We start from the raw sequence: 24169 nt of genomic DNA on the forward strand, positions 1-24169 counted from the left end.
CGAATGAGTAACCATTTTACAAATTTCGATTTTATTTTACTTAAAATTCCTTAGTATGTTGTTTTAACTTACCCCCATTTAAAGTTCCCCAATAACAGCAATAAAAATACGGCGCATTGGTTAAGAATAAAATACACAGACATATATTTTACTTTTGATTATGTTCCATACACACTTGTTGATATAGCATAGCTTAGCATAGACGAACCGAAATGTATCAAATGATTCTTAGCATATGTTTCGATTTACTCTCACTGGTTATAAAACTTTCTTTACTCCAAGTATTCTGGACACACTCCTTTTATATAACAATTTCCCTTTCACGCTGCGGAGAAAGCACGCAAATTACATAAAACGCTTGGCTTGCGAACAAAAGAATCTTCAATTTGACTTGTTAAAAACAATAAAACGCCGAGAAAAGAAACCGCAAATATTGTAAATGTTAATGGTTTTACGACTCGATGTTCGGTTTGTTTGTGGAAGAGTTTTGTTTTCGGCGTTCTGCGTTTGCCATTTTAAATTATTGCACATTTGGCTAATATCTGAAGTTCATATACTTTCACTCTTTCGGAGATTCTTTTGTTGGCCATCGATTGGACTTCGTTGGATGTATTTATTGTTCGTTGATTGCGTTGCTTGTGGTCTCTGCTTTTCGTTTGTTTCTGTTCTGCCTAAGTCTACTCTAGAATACCTTATCTTAGATGCTAATGCCCCCAATGGGCATCTGTATATGAATATGCAAATATGATATAGGTTTGTATAGCTTTGTACAACGATTTCTCTCTCGTCTCTGATCTCATATGTGTCTTCGTGCAGTGTATCATACATGTGGATATGTTATTTACAGACAAACTTGTCGATTAACGTTCATTAAAGATTAAAATCCACTCTTACTCAAAACTCTGGTTCGCCTAAACGCTGTAGAGTCGCCCGTTGCTGGAATGGGAGTTGGAGTTGGAGTACGAGTGGGAGGGGCGGGGCTTGCCCAGCCCGAAGAAGTTCCACACGCGGCGCAGGCAGCCGGGCTTCTTCTCCGGCAGCATGAGGCTCTGCTCCTCGAGGATCGTGTCCAGGATGTAGTAGCTGCTCAGGTTGAAGGGCGGCGGCGGGAGGAGCGGGGGCGGTCAGGAGATCGTGCAGTTCTTGCTCTCGTGCATGATCGCCGGCGCCCCGCCCACGGACGCACTGCCTCCACTGGAGGGCAGCGAGGGGTCCTGGGCCAGCTTCTTCTTCCGCTCGTAGGCCAGCGCGTCGTTGGGCACGTAGGCCACCCGGACTCCGCCGTAGTGCTTCCGCGCGGGCAGCCGGTAGACGTAGTCGTCCATGTCGCTGGAGGAGCTCGAGGAGCAGGTGGAGCAGATGCTGGCCACGTCGCAGTTGTCCAGGTTGTTCAGCAGGTTGAGAGCCCCCGATCCCACCTGCGTCTGGGCGTTGTGCAGCCGCAGGTTCGTCTGGTTGATCTGCATCTCCGAGGAGCTGCGCGACTGGTTGCGCCGCCTCCTCCTCCTCCTTGCGTTCGAGTTGTCCGTGTAGCTCTTGGAGCGCGACATCGTGTCCTGGACGCTGTGGAAGCGCACCTCCTTCAGCGGCCGGTTGTCCAGCTGCTCCTCCTCCAGCTCCTGATCGCCTGGCATCTGGTGCTCCTGCCCGCGGTTGCTGGAGAAGAGCTGCTCGTAGCCGTCGTGGGGCAGCTCCCCCACCGGCTCCTGGTCGAGCTCCAGCTCGTGGGCCAGCTCCTGGGTGCTCTGCGTGAGGTCCGAGTTGCTCGGCGAGTTCAGGTTGATCTTGTCGATGCTCTGGTAGCTGTGCGAGTCCTCTGCCTTCGAGAGCAGCATGTCCGGCATGGAGTTGGTTAGCGTCTGGGTGTCCCCGAAGATGGACTTGTCGCCGGCGCAGATGTTGTCCAGGCTGATGCCCAGCTCGGTGAGGTCGATGGGCGGCGGATGGGCGGGGCGTGGCATGCCGGGCACCCCTCCTCCGAGCAGAAGGTCCGCCACGCCCGCCGCCTCCATGCGCTGCCGCTCCTGCCGCTCGAGCAGATCGCCGGCACTGCCCGTCGTCTTCGGGTGGCCATGGTGGCTCTTCCTTCCGGTGTCCCGCTCCCTCTCCCGCTCCCTGTCCCTTTCCCGCTCCCTGTCCCGCTCTCCTCCCCTGCGGGGGGACCTGGCTATCTGGCTGGAGGTGGAGGCGCGGTGCGTGGGCCGCAGCTGGGGACCCGAACTGGTGTCCGAGGGCGTGGGAGGCTCTCCCTTGCTGCAGGCGATGGAGCAGTAGATGGTGCCCCGCCGCGGGAGGAAGGGCCTGCCCAGCAGGGAGCAGCGGCAGGTGCAGCAGCTGAAGCACTGGTCCGTCGCGTGCCAGTGCTGCCCGTCGTGGCTCATCTGGCCCTGGTCCACCCCGATCACCTCCCCGCAGTAGTCGCAGTACTCGGCGAACATCGTGTCGAAGCAGCCGAGGCAGTACGGCTTGCCCTCCCGCATGATGTACCGCTGGCCGCCCAGCTGGTGCTCGCACTCCTGGCACGCGAAGTGCTTCATGTGCCACGTCCTGCCCTCCGCCTCCGTGCACTCGTCCGAGAAGATGATCTGGGGGAGGAAGGGAAGGAAAGTAGGTTTCGCATTAGGAAAGATACCTTGGTATATCACAAATAAGTGGGTTTAAAACACCAAATTCCTATGGGAAACTGATTTGTTAATAGAGAAACTGCTTTGTTAACAGAGTTGAAGAGTTTAATTAACTAGGCGAATTAAGTTAAAATTTAATAGAATGCAAATGATTAAGCTAATCGCAGATTTTATAACAGAATGTCTAATAAGCTGCTCTTTGTAAAAAACCAAAATCCAAATTTATAGTTGGATAAATCATCAACTTTAGATTTTTGTACTATATGCCTATCTATATAATTTATATATAATAATATACATATATATAATTTATCAATGGCTCATCAATGGAACATTTAAAAGGTCATTGCTGATGTCTTTATATATTTTCGAAGCTACAGCTCTTATATGTGGTTAATGCAGGTGTCTATCGACTTAAATTATGCAGTTCGCCTTGAACAATGACACTAATTTTAAACAAATTCATTAGTCGCACTTCTCAAACAATGGTATTATTTATTAGATAAAGTTCACCAACATTTAATCAAATCATTCAAGGCAAGTTCAAAACTTAAGTTTGAATTAATATTACATTTCCCAACTTCCATTTTGATAGCACCACCTTTAAATTAGCCTTCAAATTCAGTCTAAACTCCATCTACCAACTCCACTTCCCCGTGACTTTTGACGAGCACTTACCTCATCGCAGGCGGAGCAGCGGGGCTTTTGGGTTTCGGCGTGGTGGCGACCGCAGTAGAGGTTGCCGTCCCGCTGGAAGTAGATGAGGTCCACCAGGAGCTCCTTGCAGACGCTGCACACGAAGCAGCCGGGGTGCCAGCACAACTGGGCGCCCAACCTCTGGGCGAAGACCACGATGTCACCGCCCGACAAAGGCTCCTCGCACTGAAAGGGAGAAAGGAGCGGAGGACTGGGAGTGAGTAAGGTAAATCGCACAAACGGGAGAAATATGCTCGAGTTCCTCGAGCGATAAAAATCTGCAGCGTCTGGCTGCTGCTGGGGCAAAAATATTTAAGCGACTATAAATGCTAAATAACGGTAATAAAACGCTTAAGCTCAACGCCCCACAATCCCCCGGAAAAGAGCCGCCAGCAGGGAAAGTCCTGCCTGTCCTGCTCTGCGGTTTTCCCCCCATCTTTGCCATTCCCTCGGCTTTTCCAAAGCGGAAATCATGCAAAAATAGCTGCCGGCCATGTGCCCGTGTCAGCTCGTAGTCGTAGCCGGGTCCACCCTAAAAAGGCTCCTCGGTGGATAAGGACAAGGAAGCGCTTTAAGTGGGACTGGCTGCCGGAGAATTTCTGAAAGCTGGTAAACTGAGAAATGTGAACAGGAAGCTCCGCTTTTAATGACTGCGGGAAAGCCACGCAGCTCGAGACTCGTTAAATTTAAACGCGCTCGCATAATGAACTTATTTCGGTGCAAAAGGGTTCGCAGCCAAAGGCCAGGCTCTGGTGACGTTTTTATGTCCCTAAATGTAGATCCTAATTGTGCTCACTTAGAGGGGAAAACTGAGGAGTCAGCGGTTTTAAAATGAAATATTTTAAAACATATTAAAAGCTAGCTCACGTTGAGGTCAAATGAATAGAATAAGCTGGAAGCTAGAAGTTTCTGTCATCTAAACAACTTTAGAAGACTCTTTATATTTACCATGAACAAATTATTTAACAATTAGATAGTATATTAATTGAAAAGAAATATACTTTCTAATAACATGTATACGCTTACACAAATACAATTAAAGTAGTGGTTAGGAATATATTTTAATTGATTAAACTCAAAAGGAATAACATTGGGCGACTCTTAAATGTTCTGAAAAGCTCCTAAAAACTTCTGGAAACTGTTCAACCTCCTTCCGTCTGTTCAAGTTGGCTCAAACTTGGAAGTGACAATGTTGCTCTTGTGTGTTCTAAGAACTCTATTTGAGTTACCTCCCACACCTGTCGGCACTTTGCACTGTTCCGGCATAAAGCAATTAGCCCGACAGCTCTGATGTATGCACAATCCCCGTACGAAGAGCTCCTCATGCACTTCCTAAGAAGCAGAACCCAAACCCAAAGTTCCTGCCAATTTGCACCCTCATTTCAGGCAGTTGGCGGGACTGTTCGACTGCGTCTCCGTTCTCGGTTTCGGCGGTTTCTGGCGCAGGCAAATTACCCGGGACACCACAGAAGCACCGCATAAGATTCTGGGCCCGATGCCAATGCCATTGCCGATGCCAGTGAGCCAGGAACCAGCATCCAGGAGCTCCTTAACTTTCCAGGCTATTAAACCTCGGCGCGGGCGATGCCCCCGTTGTGGAGCCACATTCCCCACCGAGTCCCGCAATCAGCATTTACTTTTGCAAGCCATTAAGCATTGACAGGCGGGGCTTTGGGCCCCGACTGTACAGGGTTGATAATTTCCCGGGGCGTAAGTGGCTTCCCTCTATGCGTCGTTAATTGTTTGGCAACTCCAAAAATTTATCGCCTCGGGCCACGAAAATCATAAAAACCCAGGAGCTGCGCACTTTAATTGGCCAGTTCCCCTTACCCTTCCCGCTGTCTAATGACGCATTGAAGTCGGAATCAACTTGTCCCTGCACTTTGGCCCGGCTAACCCCAGAAACTCGGCGAAAACTTCTCCCACAGGAAGCACTTTAAGTAGTTTCTGCGGTGGGGACAAAACGCTAAAGTTTTCAGAATGCGATCCCAACCAATTTCGGTCGCTCACCCGCCCCGCCATTGATTAGTTTGTCCGGAAAATCTGTGCACTTAAAACGACATTTTTCACCGGGCTGCCAGGCCGGCTAAATGTCATGTAAATAACAGCAATCGCTGCTCATTTATCTTATCAATCCAATTAATCCCAGTTGGCGTTTGACTGGCGCTTGTTGGCAGCCACTCTGCGCCAGACAATTATGCTATTGACAAATTGTTGCCGGCGGTGCCATCGCGGCACCTCGCCGACTGAAATCGCTGAACTGACTGAACTGGCTGAACCTGCAGGACTCGGAGGGTGGAAGTGTCCTTGCTAACCCATTTCGTGTCCGGACTAATCCCACTCGGAGCGACAAACTTCGCCGGCAGACGGACAAGACAGTTTCCCGTCCCGATGCCATCCAATCCAATCCCGAACCTCCCCAGAAAGCAGCTCAAATTATTAATGATGCTCGTTATCATGCCCTTTTCAGTACATAAACTTTTCGCTTAACAGCCACTGCGCTTTACCTTCCATTTACTGGTTCTTCGTTTTGTTTCGCCCTTGGTACCTGTTACACTGTCAAAAAATCATCCACATTTCTCTATTTGCAAGTTAACATATACTAAAATTTGGAGCCAAAAGCACAACTGGAAACGTGTTCCTTCAGAGTAAATTACCAACTAAAGGTAATGGCATTTTAAGCTCTTAGTTTTTTCGACTGTATTTGACAACACATATATATTTTTTGCAGTAAAGTGCCGAGTCTGAGATGGCTTTTCTTGTAATTATTTCATTGTTGCCGGGGCGACCTTTAGTGTCACATCCTTGTCAAAACTTCAGCCTCCGCTCGTTGCTGTTCGTGCGGAAAATCTGTCAAGAAGTGTGCCCCTCCCACCGCCCCTCGATTCCATTATTTTTTGGCAAAATCATTGCCAGTTGGATGTGACACACGTTTGCGGCCCACGTTGCTGCTCATTTACGCCTGACTGACTGCGAAGGCTTCCTCCCCGTCGGCATTCAGGATCATTGAACGTTTTCATAAATTTTCCCTCATAATTTCCCCATGCTTTCCACGCCATTCGATCTGATGGCTCAGGGTTGAGGCCTTTGTTCGCATTTTAGCGTCCGTTTAGCAAGTCAGTTATGGTCTGTGAATTTTAAGCACTTTCGCCTGGTCTTAAGCTGGGGACAGGGAAAGGCTTCCCTCCGATTTCGAAATCCTTTTTAAAGTTTATCTGATTTTACATGGAAACGAAGTGGAAAGTGGCAAAAAAAAGAACTGATATACGGTTCGCTTAATTCCAACTAAAGAGTTTCCTTTGATTTTACTTTATTTCCTTTCAGCTACCAACCTTTTTTCATGTTCAATGTTGAAGTAAATAGGAGAAGGGGAAACTTTAAGTAAGTACAAATCGATTTTCTAACATCAAGTATTTTGGTTTGTTGTGGCACTTTTGCTTTTCATCGCTTAAAAATATTTTAAACACTTTAACATGGATATGCGAGCTTCTGGGCCAAAGTTCTCACTGATTATTCGGGACACTAATGAACTGCAACCTCAGAGAAGTTGGCCCGTTGTCATAATAAACCCAAGTCTTCTGCCAATCTGGGCTGGCCAAATAAAATCAGACACACGCACATGACTCCGGGCGAATCCCAATCCGGCGGATCCCCATTCGCCCGCGCACGTAGCAGACGGATTCTGAAACCACTCCGATGGAATCCAGCCAGAGAAGACCGGAGAAGACCCAACCAGATCCCAGACACGCGCCATGCGGCATAAAGTTTTAATAAGTTTTACGAGTGGCGAATGTGAGCACAATAAAATCGAGCTGCCAACTAACTATCTTCCGGAAAAGTGCGGAGCTGACCAAGTGCACATCGGAGTGGCAAAGCGGGAGTCCTCCGACGGGCAGCCAATAACAATGCAAATTTCCCAGGCAGACGGGGAAAGGATGCGGAGAAGTGGGTGCCACCTCTGCCACTATTTCATGCCACTGCCATTGTGCTTTAATGCCGGCCACTCCATTCACTTTTCGCGCGAGGAAATAGCTGCGACTCTCTTAGCCTTTATGTTGTCAGAGCCAAGTCGCTGCAATTGTTTTTGCAACAACGTTTTTCATTTCCAGCCCCTCCGCCCGCTGCAAGTGTACTTAATGAAATCTTTTTGTCATCTCTTACTTCGAGACGTTTGAAAGTTGCCAGCACCCCGGACGCCCCTCCCCAATCCCTGAACTCATTGTTTTCCCGGGCCATTGTCAATTTTTTCCTCGTACTTTGCCGGTTTATGCCAGTTGGCAGTTGGTAGAAGGAATCTCTGGCGCAAAACTTCGCCCGGCCAGGCACAAATGAAATCGAAACGACCCTCCGTCTTCTTACTTTCTGCGCATAATAAAATGCAAATTTCTGCAACAATTAGGTGTGCGGGAGGGGGCGAAAAAAGGTGGGGGGGGGGATGTATGGAAAAATTGTTTTGAAACTTACCCCCTTGCAGGGCCGCTCGTCGGACAGCAGCCGGACCGCCCCTCTTCCCAGCGCCTCCCGCTTCCTTTGGGCCGAGAAGATGCGCAGCTCCTTGCGCTCCTCGTCGCTCAGCGAGTGGCAGTAGCGCACCTGCAAAGGACACGTGGACGGGAAAGTCAGCTTGGGTGCTCCTGAATTTTAATTAAGGCAACTCAAAAGGCAGCGGCAAGTTTTTTAATCTCGCCGGGCCTTTTGAAGGGTTCGCTTTATATTCTGTTTTGAATGCCCGCGCCGGGGTAATTATAAATTTTGTCACAACGAGCTGCTTTCAATGGCTTTTTTAAGAAACACTTTTTTGTAAGGCAAATTTCTCAAAGATAATATTTTTATTTTGGTTGATATTGATGAGAAGATTCTTTATTCACAATAACACTAAATGAACAAGTAAGAAAATTTCCAAGTAACTGCATTATTATATATTAGGTAACTTTATAATCATTAAGACGTTAAAAACTAAAAGAATTTTGAATTAGTTTTTCAATGGTAATGATCGAGTAATGAATTTCGGATTCAGCCAATAGTAGTTATTATTTAAAAATATTATTTTTAGTTCCTTTAAAGTTGTTAAATAGTTTCCAAGATCCGACCAGACATTATTTCAAATTGAAAATGAGTTAACTAAATTAGCTCAGCCTTCTAATCGTTTTACTTGCATTTTTCAAGCTAACTTTAAGGTGGCCAGTGGCTAATCGCGTTTCCCCATTGTTTTTATCCTTTTTAACAGCAGCAGTGTTCTTTCAGTCTTTTTGCCCAATACTCACTTCGTTATCTTGCGGCGGCAGCTGGTGCAGCAATTGCTTGACACGATACTTTTCGCCGGGACTGTTGACGTAGGGCACTTTGTCGTCTGGCAGTTGACTGAAGTACAAGCGGACCTGCGAAGTGGAAAATGCAAATCGGAAAGTCAGCTTCTGGTTGAACTTTAGCTCAGGGAAATATCCACTCTTTAAATCGAATCTAACAAATCATAGCGAATTAACCGAAAGTCGTTTCACGCCCCCGAAGTTGTGTAAGTAAAAATGTCGCAATGCTCATGGGAAATTGTGTCCAATAAAGAAAATAATTCAGTCCAATCTCTGCGGTTATTTGGCTTTTCCCAGGAGCACTTATGTAAGCCTCCGCCCCAAAAAAAAAAAAAAAATACGGACATATATCGACAGGCATTTCAAGCTCTAATTGCCGCCAAATGTATCGGCAATTTAATTACAAAGCGCTTTCGCTTTCCACGAGATACCGATGGCGATTCGGTAGCGATAATTTTTTCAGCGTGAAATTAAAGTGGTTTCCCGACCGATTTCCTTAAGCGCGCCAGTGGCCAACGACCAGACATTGAACTGGATTTAGTTTTGGGGATCCGATGGGGAGAGCGTGGAAAATCGATCGAAAGCAAAAGCTGGCAGCGGGTGGCCTGCGGCACGAAAAGGCAACCACCTTGCCCCAATCGCCTCGCCTGAGATTTCGCTTAATTAGTTGCGACAAATCGAACACATGTTGGGATGCCGACGATGCTGATGATGTTGAACATGTTTAAGTTCCCACACTCAGCGAAAGAATAGCTCTGGGTTAGCACTAAATCGAAAGCACACATTTACATGTGTAGTTAATATTGTATCTTTGTAACTAATGTTCATACAAAATTGTCTCTGTCTTATTATTAATATCCTAATTGTTTCTGTTTTTATTTTTATTCCGTTTTAGCAGTCAGAAATGTTATAACCACAAACAGTTAACTTTTTTAACTTAGTTTTGATATTGTCTACATTTTGATGATTGAGTTATTTAAGTAAGCTTCTAATTCGAATAATTTTTATTGGGCCTTAATTACATAAAAACAAAACGGTAGCTATTTCTCTAAAGCCCAAATATTATTAACAGACAAACACTCGACACATTTTATTCCCTATTTAAATTATAAACATTTGAAATGTAGTTTTTTGCAAAGTTCTCGGTTACTGCATTTCAGCGATTTGGGTCGTAAAAGTTCAGATTAACTCTGCATAAACAAATCTGATCAGCTTGGACCTAGCTTTCCATCTCGAGTGGATAGCTCCTTGGGCTCCAAGGGGCATCTTACCTGGTCGGGCCGCAGACCGGGTGGCACCCACGTGTACTCCTCGAGGGCGCAGCCGCTGTCGTCGTCGGACTGCGAGTTCCGCTGGAAGTCGAGCTGCTGGTGGTGGCTGTGGTGGAAGCCGTGTCCCGCGGCAGATGCCGCCGACTTGTAGCTGGCGGTGCGCAGCGGAGAAGCCACCGAGTTGAGCGGCAGGTGGCTGGGCGGCTGGCAGTGGCGGCGCTGCAGGGGCGACACAAAGTGGCTCGCTGATCCCGGGGCCCCTCCGCTCCCCCCACTTCCCCCGCTGCCGCTGGAGGCGACCGAGGGCACGTCGAGATTGGACGTGGATGCCACCTGACTGCCCAGAGACGTCGGCTGCAGGGCACTGACCGCCGTATCAGGACGTTGCACGAGGCAGTTGGAGTTTGAACTGGAGTGGGAGTGGGAGCTGGAGTGGGGGGTGCGAGTGGGTGGCAAAGGTCAGCCCGGTTCCGCCCGCCTCGATCTGCAGCAACTCGCTCTCCGTCTGCGTGTAGTAGCTGCTGCTGGGCGGAAGGTGTGTCTGCTGCTGCTGCTGCTGCTGCTGCAGTGGCTGCTGCGGATGTTGCTGCGGGGTCTGTTGCATGTTGCCGGTGGAACGGGGTGCGGGCGTGGGCTTGAATTTCCGATTGGCTTGGCTCGTCTGGGGGCTGCAGAGAAATGGAAAGAAAAGAGAAATCATTACGAGGTGTCCAGATTACGAAACAAACATTAGATATGGTATCTAGCTTTCAGAAGTAATAACATCTAATTAAAAGAAAGCGCGGACTGTAAAACTAATATTCCATGAAGTGAGATATTTGTTGTTGCTCTTCTGCTTTGTAAATAGTGAGATCAAAAAGCTTGGTCTTTAAATTGTTTAAATATTACTCCAACAAAATTCTAATAAAAATTCTTGCTTGCTTGCTTACTATTACAATTCTTATTCAATGAGATCATAATTCCCAAGAAACAACATTCCCATATCTGAGAACCTAATTTGCAGAATGCCAATCTGTGCAATATGCATCTTAATCGTTTCTGATTCCATCTGTCCGACTCATTTGCAATTAGTCTGCTTGCTAGCGGAAAACACATTCTTTTTGAGTGCCAGCAGGCAGTTCAAATGACTTTTGAGCGCGATGGCGGCGCAGCTGCATGCGTGCAGTTGTCCAATCAAATCTGATGGACCCCGGACCCGAATTTGCAGCCAGGCAGCGCCACAAGGTTTTGCGGCTACCCGCTCGACCGCTGCCCACGGTGGAATCTTCGTGGAATCGCCGCTTTCTGCGGTACTTTCACTCAATTTGTGGCACGCTGCGCGATTATGCAGCCAAGCAGAGACGGCCGAGAAATGACAGCACTTGGCCTGCAGCGCCCGGTCATGTTTCAGCTTTAATTTTTTAAGTTTTTCCTACTCGCCTGTGTGGCAATTAAAGCCATTTGTTTGGGCCGAAGTCGAGCGCGGTGTGTGAGACATTAAACTGTTTCCTCCACAAACGCCTCACATTTGTATATCAAATTGCACAACATTCAGAGCATGAATAACAGCCAAACAGAAATACAAAGCCATTAGGCCTTCCAACATTTTTTCCACTAATCAACGTGAGAAGAAGCCCCGGCCAATTTGCCATTCCATCGAAAGGCGATTTATGAGCAGCTTGTGAGCTTATGCAAATCAAAGACACTCGTCACAATCGCAGTTTAGCCTTCTGCTAATGAACCACGGCCCACGGAGGCCCGGAAAGTGAACGTCTCTCCGGGTCGGAAGAAAATAAGGTACCCTACGTACATTAGTAGCAGATGGATGACCAGGAGCCATTAACACCTCCGTGCGAGTTGCAGATCGCTCAGTGCCACCGGAATGCCACAGCGTGTGGGGAGAAAGTTGGAAGAAAGAAATGCAAATTTGATTTGTTCGCAGGTAGGTTCGGTGCCAAAAGCTGATCGATCACGGGTACTTTCTAAACAGTCGCAGTCGAAGCGGTTCGGGCCAAAACAAACCGCCACAAGCCAGGGCGTAATCTGTCACCCGATGAATTGGGAATTGGGAATTGTGCGAGTGGCTTTCCGATTGACTTTGATAGCGCAAAACGGCGGCCAAGCGCCGGTCTTAAAACTTCGGCCAGATCAGATCAATTCAAATCGAAGCGACACAGGTCCCAGTCCCAGCTGCCGAATATGGCCGGCAGTTGTTTGGCTGCCGCTTTTCGGTCGGCCTAGACGGTATTCGGTATTCGGTTTTCTCTTTTCGGCCAGAGAAACCTGTCGACGGTTTCTGTACGGGTGCATGCGATTTCTGCACTGAACCACAGTTCGCATCGCAGGCGCAAAATGCGAAAAGTACGCAAAAATGCCGCATGACCAACTTTGGTCCGCGGCCTGGACATATACATAAATTTGGGTTAAGAAGATTTGAGTTTATTTGGTTTGATGTCTGTCATTTCCTTGATGGCCTGTCGCAAGCGCGCACGTCTGAGGATAATTAAAAGTAAATTGTTTGACACTCAAATCGGATGGGAATGGTCTGGGAAATATGGCTCTGCCGTTCCACAACGGGCAATCCGGTCTTTTCGCTTGACCATCGCCGAGTGGCTGCCATCAATTTTGGCGTTTCGAAGACACTTTTGGAAATATCTGTGCTAATCGGTGGGGCATTTTAGCTCTTAAGAGTGTTGTATAAATGGGGTCATTATAGAACACCTTACAATTTTAGCAGAGTGTAAATGAATTCCGAGTTAGGTCGCCAAATAACCAAATGCATGAAAACATAGATTGTTCAAAAAGTCTTGCTGGTTCGCTCACTTTTCACTTTCTGTAGAAAGCGAGACTTGAATGGTTTGAGGTTTTACGGCCTATTAAAAAAGTTATTCGAAACACATGAAGTATGCTTGTAACATTCGTAAGCTGCTTTCAAGGTGCCAAATGACCAATACATTTTAGGCTTCACTGCTTACTTTCATAACATACAACCACGGGTAATTTCTTTCCCCATTTTGTGTGCGTTTTACACTCACATTAGCTATTAGCAATTTCAAAAGCCGAGTCCCGCTTTGAGTCCAGCTCCTTTGAACCGATTTCCTCATCTTACGGGGCTTAGCTCCGATCTGATCCAATCCAATCCAATATAATCCAATCATAGTCGCTGCTTATTAACGGACTTTTCAGCAATTTCAGCACGTTTTGTGTTGCTCAAATGCCAAATCCCAGCTGCAATAATATCTCAATTATGTGCAACACCACGGCATCGATAGCATTTCTATTCGTTCCACGGTGTTGCCGCAGTGTTTCCACGATTTCATTAAATTTTAGACACGCAGTTTCCCCAGAAAAATCCGCAGCAGGAACACGTAACTGGTTCAAAATCATTTAGGCCTCTTGCAATCACACACATTCTTAGTGTTGAGATCGCCGGAAAACAAGTTTTCCAATGGATTCCCGATTCTGGGAAATGCTAAATGCACTACGACACAGAACGGCTGCAATTGAGCCAGCAGAACTGGCAGGCGAAATTAATACGTAACATGCAATTGGTAATAATTGAAAAGAGTCGAGGCAGCCAATCCGCATTAAATTACTTTCACAATCGGCCGAAAGATAAACGCCCGTCTCGGCCAGGTTAAGCCTGGCATTAGTCCTAGTAATGCTCGATTATCCATGGCCTGCACACGATCTCCGATCGAGAATCCCTTCTTAATGCACATAACTGCTCGGGGGGCGTGGCAGTTGGGTTCGGTTCGGATTGGTTCGGATCGGTTGGGCTCGGTTCAGGGCAGGGCTATTATGAAATCTCGTTCATTGGCCCCCCAACTCGTGACCTTGTTGCGTTGCGTGCTCCATTGTCTGGCTCCCAGAGCGACTCCCAAGCGGAGCCGCAATTTATTCCTCTATGCCGCCGACTTTCGGGTTAAACTGCCGCGTTTGACTGCCTTTACGTCACTCCGTCGAAACGAGACTCCATCTTTCCAGCTCTCCACCCGAAACACCGGGCTGTAAACAAAAAGTCCGAACATGCAATAGCGTCATATGTTGCACGTGTTGCTGTCGCTCAGCGTTTTTATGCATTTCGCCTCGGTTTCCCTCAGCTTCTTCGCTTTCTTTATGGGTTTTTGTCCGGACATGAGCACATTTGTGTGCCTGTCTGCAGCTCGACTTCACCTCGAATATCGCTTTCGCGATGCGGATAACAGTGGTTCTGGGATCTCGGGATGGAGATGGGGATTCGGTATGGGGGATTTGGTCTGGGTTCGGCAGCCAGTCGAGCCCGTTGCACAAGTTCCTAGAGATCGGCGAGTGTGTGTGCTGCAACGCCTGTTTAAGTACCGCGCGGTGATTTAGTGCAGCGTTACCGTTAGGCGGTACACGTTATTCGCCAAGGCTAGTGATAAGCTATAAGCAATAAGCTGGCTGCACTGAATCAGCAGAGGCGTCCGTTCTGAGAATTTTAAGGGGTTTTACTGAGAGACTTCCCATTCTCAGTAGAGTTTGAAAATAAAGTGGCATGGTTTAGGAGCTAACGTAAATAAATCTCTCAAATATTACTCAAAAGGAGGGAATAACATTTTAATATGAGAATGGTAAAAATTCAGAAAACATAATAAGCACTGTATTCCATGCTTTAAAACTTCCTCACTTGAACTAAATATTTTAAAAATGTAAATGACTTCGAGCGGAAAAAAAGTTGATTTTTGATTGGTGTTTACTATTAAAACCATTGTTCAATGGAAAATGGGTTGCTCGTTGGTGTTTAATATAATACGTAATCGCTTTCTAGTTCAACTTATATTTGACCATGAATGAAAAGTCTTGGTGGAGCATATTAATACGCCAATGCACCCCCTTTCGGTTCACAAATTATTTCAAAACACTTTTTGAATTATGTAACATCGCAATATTGTTATCAGTTGAGCGCCCAAAGGCCCCCTCTTCGAGGACGCCACACCCAGTTTCAGATAGTCAAGTCAAACAAGAGCATCGTAGTCAAGAGCCGCAGCATCTGCATCTGCATTTTCATCAGCTCGGCTTCAGCAGCGGCTAAAATGCATAATTAATCGGAGGGGCCAAGAGCAGCAGCGGCGGCCAAATGCACTTGGCCGGCCAGCCCACACTCCCATTTCGCGATTCGAGAGCGAGTTGCTGATGCTGCAGCCGCTAATGTTGCATGTTGCTGGTTGCTGGTTGCTGAATGCCAGTTGCTACTTGCTGGTTGCATGTGGCATGTAAGGCGAAAAGAACCAGAGAGCAAACTCCACTCAGTTCGGGTTTGAGTCGAGTTTGAGCCAAGTCGCGATCCGTCATTAACAGCTTTTGCTTAATTTTATGCAGCCAGCCACTGCCACAGCCACTCCCCCTTTTGGCCAAACGCCCCCCTTGCCACGCTGTCAACAGCTTTGGACACGTTTCAGCGATTTTCATGTTGCATGGCTCGCTCTAATTTATGCAAAATGTTGTTCTTCTTCTGTAATTCACTTCGTGTTTTCGCTCGCTACTTGTTTGCTCTTTTTCGAGGCGTCCGATGCCGATGCGAGGCATTTTTCAGCGAACTTCAGTACTTATGGCCAACTAGTCGGCTGGCTTCATTAGTCCCCCAAGTTGATGGCCAAGTTTTTGTGGGTCTGGCTTCTCTGCCTTATTGATTTCCCTGACAAAGTGGGGTTCTGTTGCCGGGATTCGTTTGATTTTAATTGCCCTCGAACAGAAACGCATGGTTTCAGCCGCTCCAATTGGTGATGGATGTGAAGAGTCGGGTTCCGTTGCTCTGAACCCGTTCCCAGCATACAATTGAACCATTTAGTTAGCTGTGAATTCCTGGCCCAAAAGATTACTCGCCAGTGATACGGAGATCCCACAGGTCTTAGACATAAATTAAATATCTCCTCTAATTTGATGTGCTGCTCTTAATGATGATGATGATGATTGAAGCCGGTGATAAATGTAATTGCTTTCTCGGCAACAATCTCTCGCAGACTCTCCCATCAAATTAAGGCACATCAAAGCAGAGATTATATTTGGGAATCCGAGAAGAACACAGAGAGAGAGGTGCGCGCAATAAGTTGATTAAATTAAAGTGCGTTAAGATCCTACCAAATAATTGACGCCCCAAGACTGTTTTCGTAGAAGCTCAGAGAAATCATAGGAACACAAAGAACGCAGAACAAAGAACGCGGCCAAACAACCCAAAAAAACAGAGTTGAATTTATTGTCTGTGTTCGTATGACAGCCGAGCGAACCCAACCGAGCGTGAAACGCGGCCAGAGTTCCAAAAGATGGATGAATGAACGGGTGGATGGATGGATGGATGGATGGATGGCCAACAGGTGGGCAGGGCGATGGCACCGGCTTCACCTGTTGGAACGTGGGAATCTAGTTTCGGCAGCGACAACCCCGAAACCAATTACCGAAAATAACGAAAGAGTCCCTCGGCCAGCGTTCTCTGCCCTGCGGTTGCACTTTGCTGAACGAAGTTACCTGGTTCACCTGGTCACTTGGCCGTGACCGCAAGAGGGAAGCAGGAAAAGGCAGGAGTGCAGCCATCTATGACCGCTCTGGTTGGACTCTCTGCTCCGACGATCAGTGAAAATGGCCAAAAGGATGTTCGGTCCCATAATTAATGCCGGCATTTACACACAACAGGCTCTAAACTTCGGCGGGGTAAGCTGTTTTCTCACGCACTGCGAGTCTCCAATTTCCAATTTTCAATTTCCAATTGGAATTCCATTGGGGCGTAAACGGATTATCTTTTGCATGCGTTTGATCAGCCGCCGAGACTTCCTACATGAAACAAGCGGACTTACGGACAAGCGGACTGGCGGACAAGCGGACTTACGGACAAGTGGACTGGCGGACAAACGGACTCACGGACACTCGCACAAACATGGCTAACTGTAACTGTAATGGCAATCGCCATGCCAATGTCAAAATCGTGTAGGTCCCCGCTCAGAACATGACAACTGACAAAAGCAACAAGCATCTGACAGACAGCCGACAGGAGTCGAGGGATGGGGCTTCGGGGAACAGGGAGTGGTACTGGGAATGGGACTGGGACTGGGCACGGGAACAGAAACGGGATGGAAGAGCAAACAAACATCGGAATCAGCATCTGCATCAGCTGGCAACAACAACATTTCAATTAACAAAAGACCAAGGAGAAGGGGGACGGGGCGATGGAGGGACGGGTAACGTCGGCTTCTAATCGCCGCCTGTCAAAATAAAGTTGTGTGGTGCATCACAGGGGAACCTCCTTGGGCCCGAAGACAGGCAGCACTGTTAGAAATGGGATTAGTTGGAAAATTTGAGGGTTTTCGATGGGTTAAATTACTAAGAACTAATTCACCTATCTTCAGACCCATTAACAGCTTCAACGCTTATCGTTTGACTTTAAAGAACCCTACCAATGTCATTAGGGAGTAATCCTATGAAAACAGGAAGCTCCTTGAAATTAATATTTTTCAACACCTCCCTTAAAATTGCACTACTCTATAAAACAATTTAAATATAGTTTTTGTTTTTGGAACAATTATCCAAGCTATTCGTTTAAATATTTTGATGTACAGTAAACCTAAGTAGAATTTACTTAAACTAAGATACTCGAACTTCCTCGCAGTGCACGGCCTGCACTTTCCTGCTGCTTCTAGCTGCATTCATGTGTATCTGCTAAAATGCGCAATTAAGTCATCAAATGTTTGGCCCGAGTGTCCAAGCGACTTGACACAGCCACCAGCCACATCCACACGAAAGACGAGGAGGAGCGACTGTGCGACTGGGACCAAGTTCGCATTAGACTAATGCATTTGGGTGCAACCAGGAAGCCGCCATCCAAGCATCCAGTCCGGTCCGCATTCTGGTCTTGTTCTGCCGCAGAGAGGGAAACTGGCCAAATGCGAAGACCCCGACCGTCGCCTGCCAACTTTTACTGCTTCTTACTCCGCGACCGACTGCTAATGAAGCCTGAATGGCCGGGACCGCGAACAGGATCTTGTTAGAGCGTCTGGGCGGAGAGCGTCCGCAGATCTACAGTTAGGCGCTGGCTCCAATTTATCAAGTGCCAAGTGCCAAGTGCTAGGGCCCGGCCGAAACCCAGCGGCGTCTCATTAACGCTTCCAGTCGCGTAGGCGGCGCGACATATGGGTTTTCGTTGAAATGGCGCGGATTGATGCTGACGATTGTGTTCGTACTGACCCAACTCACGTCCCATCCCGGTGCATGGAGAAAAAAGGAGTGATTTAAGGCCCCAACAACTAGATAAGCACCGCACACTTACGGGTTGCCAAGTATTTTATACAACTCTCAAACTCTAATTAAAATCTTACGATTTAAGCAAACTGATAAGTGGGTTCGCGATGGGAGTTTCCCCATTAGTAACTGAGGTTTTCATTCGTTTCAAGCTGCTCCAACTCAAGTAACTCGGTTTCCCAGTGTAGAAGTAGCCGTAGGTGGATGTACCGGGCCGGCAACACGTGTTTTTTCAGCCAAATTGCTATCTGCAATCGGCAGCCTCGAAATGCATCTATGAATCTGCGAGCCGACTTTCTCCGCAAAGTGCCTCTCAGGCGGGGGGCGAAATTAATTTGCGGAAATCTCGACTCGAGTGGCTAAAATATTTCAAGAAAATCACGATTATCAACTTGAATTCCAGCGGCGGATCTGTCGGCCGATCGGCGTCCAGACACTTTCACAAGCTTTTCGGCCAAGTGACATTTGTGCCAGTTTGCCAGTTTGGCTTGGCTTCATTTGCATCTGGTTCTGATTGATGGCAATTTCTAAAGTGAGTATTTATAGCGCTCCCAAGATAAATCAATTCGATGTGTGGGCGGCTCGAGAGCCCAGCAATGCCATTTGGTAATTGTCCGGCTCCGAGTTGCCACAATTTGGCAACAATTTGTAAGCGGCATGACGGCACAAAATCGCGCGATTGTCCGCTTCCCACCCGAATTTGACCAACAAAGCGATGGCCATTAAATTAATTACATGGGGCTGCGCACTCCTCCGATTTCAATTAAACCCAAATTACGAAAATTAAACGCAACAAAGAGGCAAACTGGTTATCCGCATGGCCGAATCCTGGTCGTGGCTAGAACACTTAGCTCCGTTTACACACGCTCCAAGCCAGCGGCGCGACCTCTTGGCCGCCTCTGACTTATGGCCACTAAATTGCCCCCGCCACATGTGAAGCCTTCCTCTGATGTACTATATATGTAAGTACGGCAAATTGTCGGCGGGGCAACCGCACGGGGCATCCGCGAAGTAAAGATAATCATAATCCGCCGCGGAGAACAGGAAATATAATGAGCTTCCAAAGCAACGCCCTTCAATTTAGCGAGACCCTCCCCTTTCCCCTGCGGGCTGCTTGGCTAATTTTATTTGCGGTTTTCGATTTTATTTCATAAACACATTTTCTGGTAAAATACTTCCCCCTTCCCGCCCCTTCCACCATCACAACTTTTTGATTATAAATTGAATTTCCCCGAACGCGAGGCGAAATCAATCAACTCGTCTGTCTTCTTCCCCATTCACTTGTAAATCTTGTGTTTTGTTAATGCGTTTTATGGATTCACGATTAGGTGTTGAATCAATAAAACTTGGGTTCTTTGGGACCAAGACTCGGGGCCATTAAAATGGCTTATACAAGAACTCGGATTGTGTCACACTCCACGGAGGAGGAGGTTGAACTTTATGAAAAACTACGAAAAGAAGAAATTTTGACTGGCTTCGTCCGCTGACAGCCAAAGAAATTGCCCATACGCCCCTCGAAAAAATTAATTAGAAAAAATGTATGTTGAAGAAAGCCGAGAGAGCAGAAAATCAGCTCCACTTCACTGGAGCGCAGAGCATTAAAGGGGCGTTACTTGATATGTCCGCGAATCAGTTAAAGTCAGATTAAGGCCCACCCCCTCGACCCCTCCGGTTTGTCGGCCTTTTGCCATTTCAATTAAAATGCCATATATCTCGGCCCAGAGCCTTTCGCTCCACTCCATTCCGTCCGATCCCATCCCGACTACTGCGCACATCGAATGCAATTAAAATCAAATGCGTAGCTCATTTTTAAATCAAAGCAAATCGTAAACCGATAAGCCCGCAGTGGACCACCCGAGAGTTTGGCGGACTAGCCTCTTGCCTTCGCCAACTTCAATTAGCCCGGCTAAAAAATAAAAAAGAGGCCGTCGGCAGACCTTATTTATTTACTTTATTGTTGAGACTCTCGGCGAGCGGGGAATTCCTATGCAGAGTGTTCTGCCCGGCGAGGCGCTTAATTACGCTTTAAGTAGCCGCCAGTCAATATTGATTTTGGTTCACTTAAACAGGGAATTTAATAGCCCGACTGATTGCTAATGGGTCGTGTGGATGCGGATTTGGCTGCAAGGGCATCTCAAATTACCGAGTTCTCTCCAGGGGAATTTATGACACGCACTCGATGCAACGAATTTCAGGGCCCGGCCCAAAACAAAATCTAATTAACAGTTTGCGTAGATTTATGAACAGAAGTCCATTCGAATTAAGTATGCGAACGGAATGCGAGGAGTACAAAAGACGGCAAAAGAGCCCGAGATTGCCAAGATGGCCAAGATACGAGATACGAGAGCCACATCGATGAAGGGCACTCAGTCAGGCGGCAAAAGAAGAACTCAATTTACGCAGTCGAGGCTCGGAATTTATGAGAGTGCAGGATCCCTCGGGCGGATGCAAACACAAAGTGACAGGAGGGCTCCTCGGGAGGATGGGAGGATGGGTCCAGTGGAGCCGAAGTTCTGCCAGCTTCATTTAACCACTGCTGTTGCCACTCAGCTGCATGCAATTCATTTGCCCAGTTAACAAAGCCCGACAAGACAGCCGAGGGACGAGCACGTGCTGGCCACAAAGTTGATAAATAACTTTTCGGTGTCAGTTTTGCAAATAGTCGGGCATTAATAACACCTTCTTAGAGAGTCGCCTCCAGGTGACTGAGCCTCTTATGCCGGATTATTTCTACCATTATTCCACGGCGACCTGCAGGATTTTACTTTCAGCACAATTGAAACTGATACGCGAAGCCAACAAATGCCGTTGATCAGGTGAAAATGATAAACAGCGGTCTATTTATAGCAGGCAAGAAAAACATGATATATTTTGCCAGATTTTGTAAAGCCGTTGTACCAACAATATCTTACAAAAGAGAACGTAACATATTGTTTATACAGAGAGGAACAAACTACGAAAATACTAACATGTTTTCAACATGTTTTCGTGGCTTTCTAGCATCTGTAAAATAATGTTTCAATACATGTTGCTTGTCACTATGATGTTGGCACTTGAAACCATAATTTTGCATAAATTTGTAAGATAATTGTTTCCTTACGTGAAACAAGATTACCTCTATTAAGTCCGCGGGTTTAAATTTTCAATATCCACTCCGTAATCTTACAAAGCTATCAAGGCCCGAAAACAACACTTATTGTCCATTAGTCTATTATTTTTTAAACAATTGCAATTTGTTTGGCCTTCATATTTCTCTTTCAAAAAGAGTGAATAGCACGTCGGTAGAAAGTTGCAGACCCACATTTGAACGGCAGCCAAAAGGTATTAAATTACCCAATAGCGGAGTGGCCCAAATTATAATTATTTATCTATTAGTTTTCTAGCCTGTTTAAATGCGAACTGCTGTGCCCATAACTCCTGAATAGTCGATTTCATTTGAGAAGCCATAAAATATGATTTCAGTGATTGGAAACTAATTAAACAGCTGCTCAATTCCGGCCAAGAACAACTCTTAGCATATAAAGCTATTAAGGAGTCGTTAAACTGGGCCGTAAACTCCGAAGTGCGTCCCCTACCAGCGCATCGTTTTATAGTCACTTTGGGCCGAAAAATGCAGAGCTCATCAAATGGATTTCAAATTAGTTGGCCACATTCCTCTTCCCCGATCTCCCCGTTATCGCCAAGAGCTGCGGCCATTAGAGATAGAAGACTTACGCTTTGGCTGCTGGCGGTGGCGGCCTCTTTGAGTGGCCATCAAACCTGGCCAATTGTTCTTCAATATCGCTGAGCTGGATATCGTCGGCAATGGCCTTGTTGAAGTAGCAGAGCGCCTCCCTCCGGTCCGCCTGGACCAGCTGCTCCGTGTCCTTGGGATTCAGCCAGACGGCATTCCGGTTGCGGCAGAGGTTCAGGTTCCTCAGGTCCCCGAAGAGCAGGGACACCTCCTGCCGCCTCTGCCCCTGGATCCTGGCCATCTGGGAGGCACTGAGGCTGCCCGTCAGCATGGCCACCTCCACGTCGTCGTCGGTCTCCCCGTTGCAGGAGATCCCCGAAGAGTGGAACTGCTCCTCCCCGCCGGTCTTGCCCTTCTCTCCCCCTGCGGATTGGGCCACTGCCATGGCCAAAGTGGGAGCGGGCGACTCGTTGGGCAGCTCCAAGGCAATCTCGTAGGGCGCCAGCGTTATCTTGGGCTTCGGCTTGGTCTTGGTGCGCACCGCCGACTTGATGATGCACTTCGCCGCAGACGGGTTTCCCCGGTTCTTGGAGCAGGATGCCTTGCCACTCGGCTTCCGAGGAGTCAGTTTGGTCACCGTCGAGAGGCGCGACTGCTGCCCTTCCCTCACCTCCGGCATCTTGGGCGGCTGCACCTGCTCCTGCTCCACCCGCTCCCGGCTGGCCAGGCGCTCCCTCTCGGCGGAGACGGCCCTCCGACGACTCCTTCGAATGCTGGGCATGTTGCGGGGGAAGAGCTTGCCCGCCTCCGCCTGGGAGCTCTTCGACAGGGCTGTCGCAGCTGCGGTGGCGGGTGGGGCTGCCGCTGCTCTCGGTGGTGGTGGTGGTGGAGCCGTCGCTGATCGTGTTGGCCAGCACCGAGGCGTTCTCGCTGAGGTTCACTATGTCCCGGTAGTTCCGCGACTGGTCCTGCTTGACCACCTGCGGCAGGCGGATCTTCCACCAGCGCTTCTTCGCGAGCATCGCGCCTCAATCACGGACAATCACGGACAATCCCGGACAATCACGAACAACCGCGGAGCAATCAATCAATTGACACATTAACCGCACGCACCGCGGAACACCTTAAGCGGTCTGCAATTACTGTCGCCAGCAATTAACGGGCAATCCGCTTGCTCCAATTACGTGCACTCGCGATCGCTCGATCGATCTGATCGGATTCGATTAAATTCTTGTAGGAAAATATATAATGAAGAGGAGCAACTCTCGCACCGCTCGCTTCGGGGCTGCTCAAACAACTGAAGATCGCGTAGAAAGTTGACGTTGGCCGAAAGGCGGTGTTGGCCAGGTTGGTGCAGGTCAAACTCACCTCTGCCTCGATCGCCGGCTGCTCGGGCCAACTCACCACGCTCTCTCACTCTCTGACTCTTGGCCAAAACAAGTGCAGGTAAAACAGGTGCCAGTTGAGTCGAGTGGTTTCGCCCGAGTGCTTCTGGTTCGAGCCAGAATGCGGTTGCGTTTATTAGCCAGGCTCTGAGTTGTGGCTGCAACTGGTTGCTGTTCCGCAGTCTTCGGGCCATTTGACACATTTCAGGCCGTTTAACCATTTAGCCATTTAGCGATTGACCCATTTCAATCACGGCCGACAAGGGAGGACGATTGCGAGCCCTCCGGTCTTTCGTTGCCACATTAGCGGCGCAGTAATACTCATAGGTGGTCATTAGACTGCGGGCCAAGTGAAAATGTGGCAACCAGGTGAGGCCCCTCACAATGAAATGAAATCCATCCGACTGCTCGGGGCAGGCAGTTGGCCAATGGAAATCAAGACATGCAGTTAGAACGTGGACAAGGGAATAAACCAATCAGTGGAAATTGGGGTTGTGGTTATCCCCGCTGCTGCAGGGGATTCTCATTTCGAGGAAATAGGTGGGAATGGACCCAACGCACTCGAATCCAATTTCACACATTATTCAATTAGCACGCAGCTACTGGATGATGGCTGTTTGGGGTTAATTGTGCAATCAAGGCCTCCAACAAACTGAGAGGTGTAATCAATCTCCGTTTACAAGACCACCTTATATGAACAGGAAAGGCTTTTATGATATAATTGAATATATACGTTTAATAACTGCTAGTTATTGGGGGGTTATTTTTCAAAACATTGCTTTAGTGGCTAAGACTTCAAGAACTTGTACTAAGACAAAGTTACCTTTTACTTCAACATATTAGTTTCATTTGTTTGTAATTAAAATAACTTGCTTGTAAAATGTTTGTTAGTTAATAACCCAATTAACTTCATTGTTAACTCTTAAGTCATCGTTATCAATAAATCAAGACGAAAAATAGTTTTGTAGTTCTTTCAAAAACATTT

The 24169-nt window shown here is 47.6% G+C and overlaps 1 protein-coding gene across 1 annotated transcript; it reads right to left on the minus strand.

Annotated features, from left to right (window-relative positions):
- Window positions 1-1029: 1029 nt before the first annotated feature.
- LOC108094198 (protein espinas) lies at window positions 1030-23480 on the minus strand. The gene is given in 8 exon segments (XM_043208024.1): window positions 1030-2585; window positions 3303-3506; window positions 7785-7913; window positions 8585-8698; window positions 9898-10255; window positions 10338-10565; window positions 21841-22628; window positions 22630-23480. Coding segments are annotated over 8 exon segments (3474 nt in total). The 5' UTR covers window positions 22822-23480; the 3' UTR covers window positions 1030-1124.
- Between the last annotated feature and the right edge of the window lie 689 nt (window positions 23481-24169).

This window comes from Drosophila ficusphila, unplaced genomic scaffold (genome assembly GCF_018152265.1).
Source record: "Drosophila ficusphila isolate 14025-0441.05 unplaced genomic scaffold, ASM1815226v1 contig_414, whole genome shotgun sequence".
In the NCBI taxonomy this organism is placed as follows: Eukaryota; Metazoa; Arthropoda; class Insecta; order Diptera; family Drosophilidae; genus Drosophila; species Drosophila ficusphila.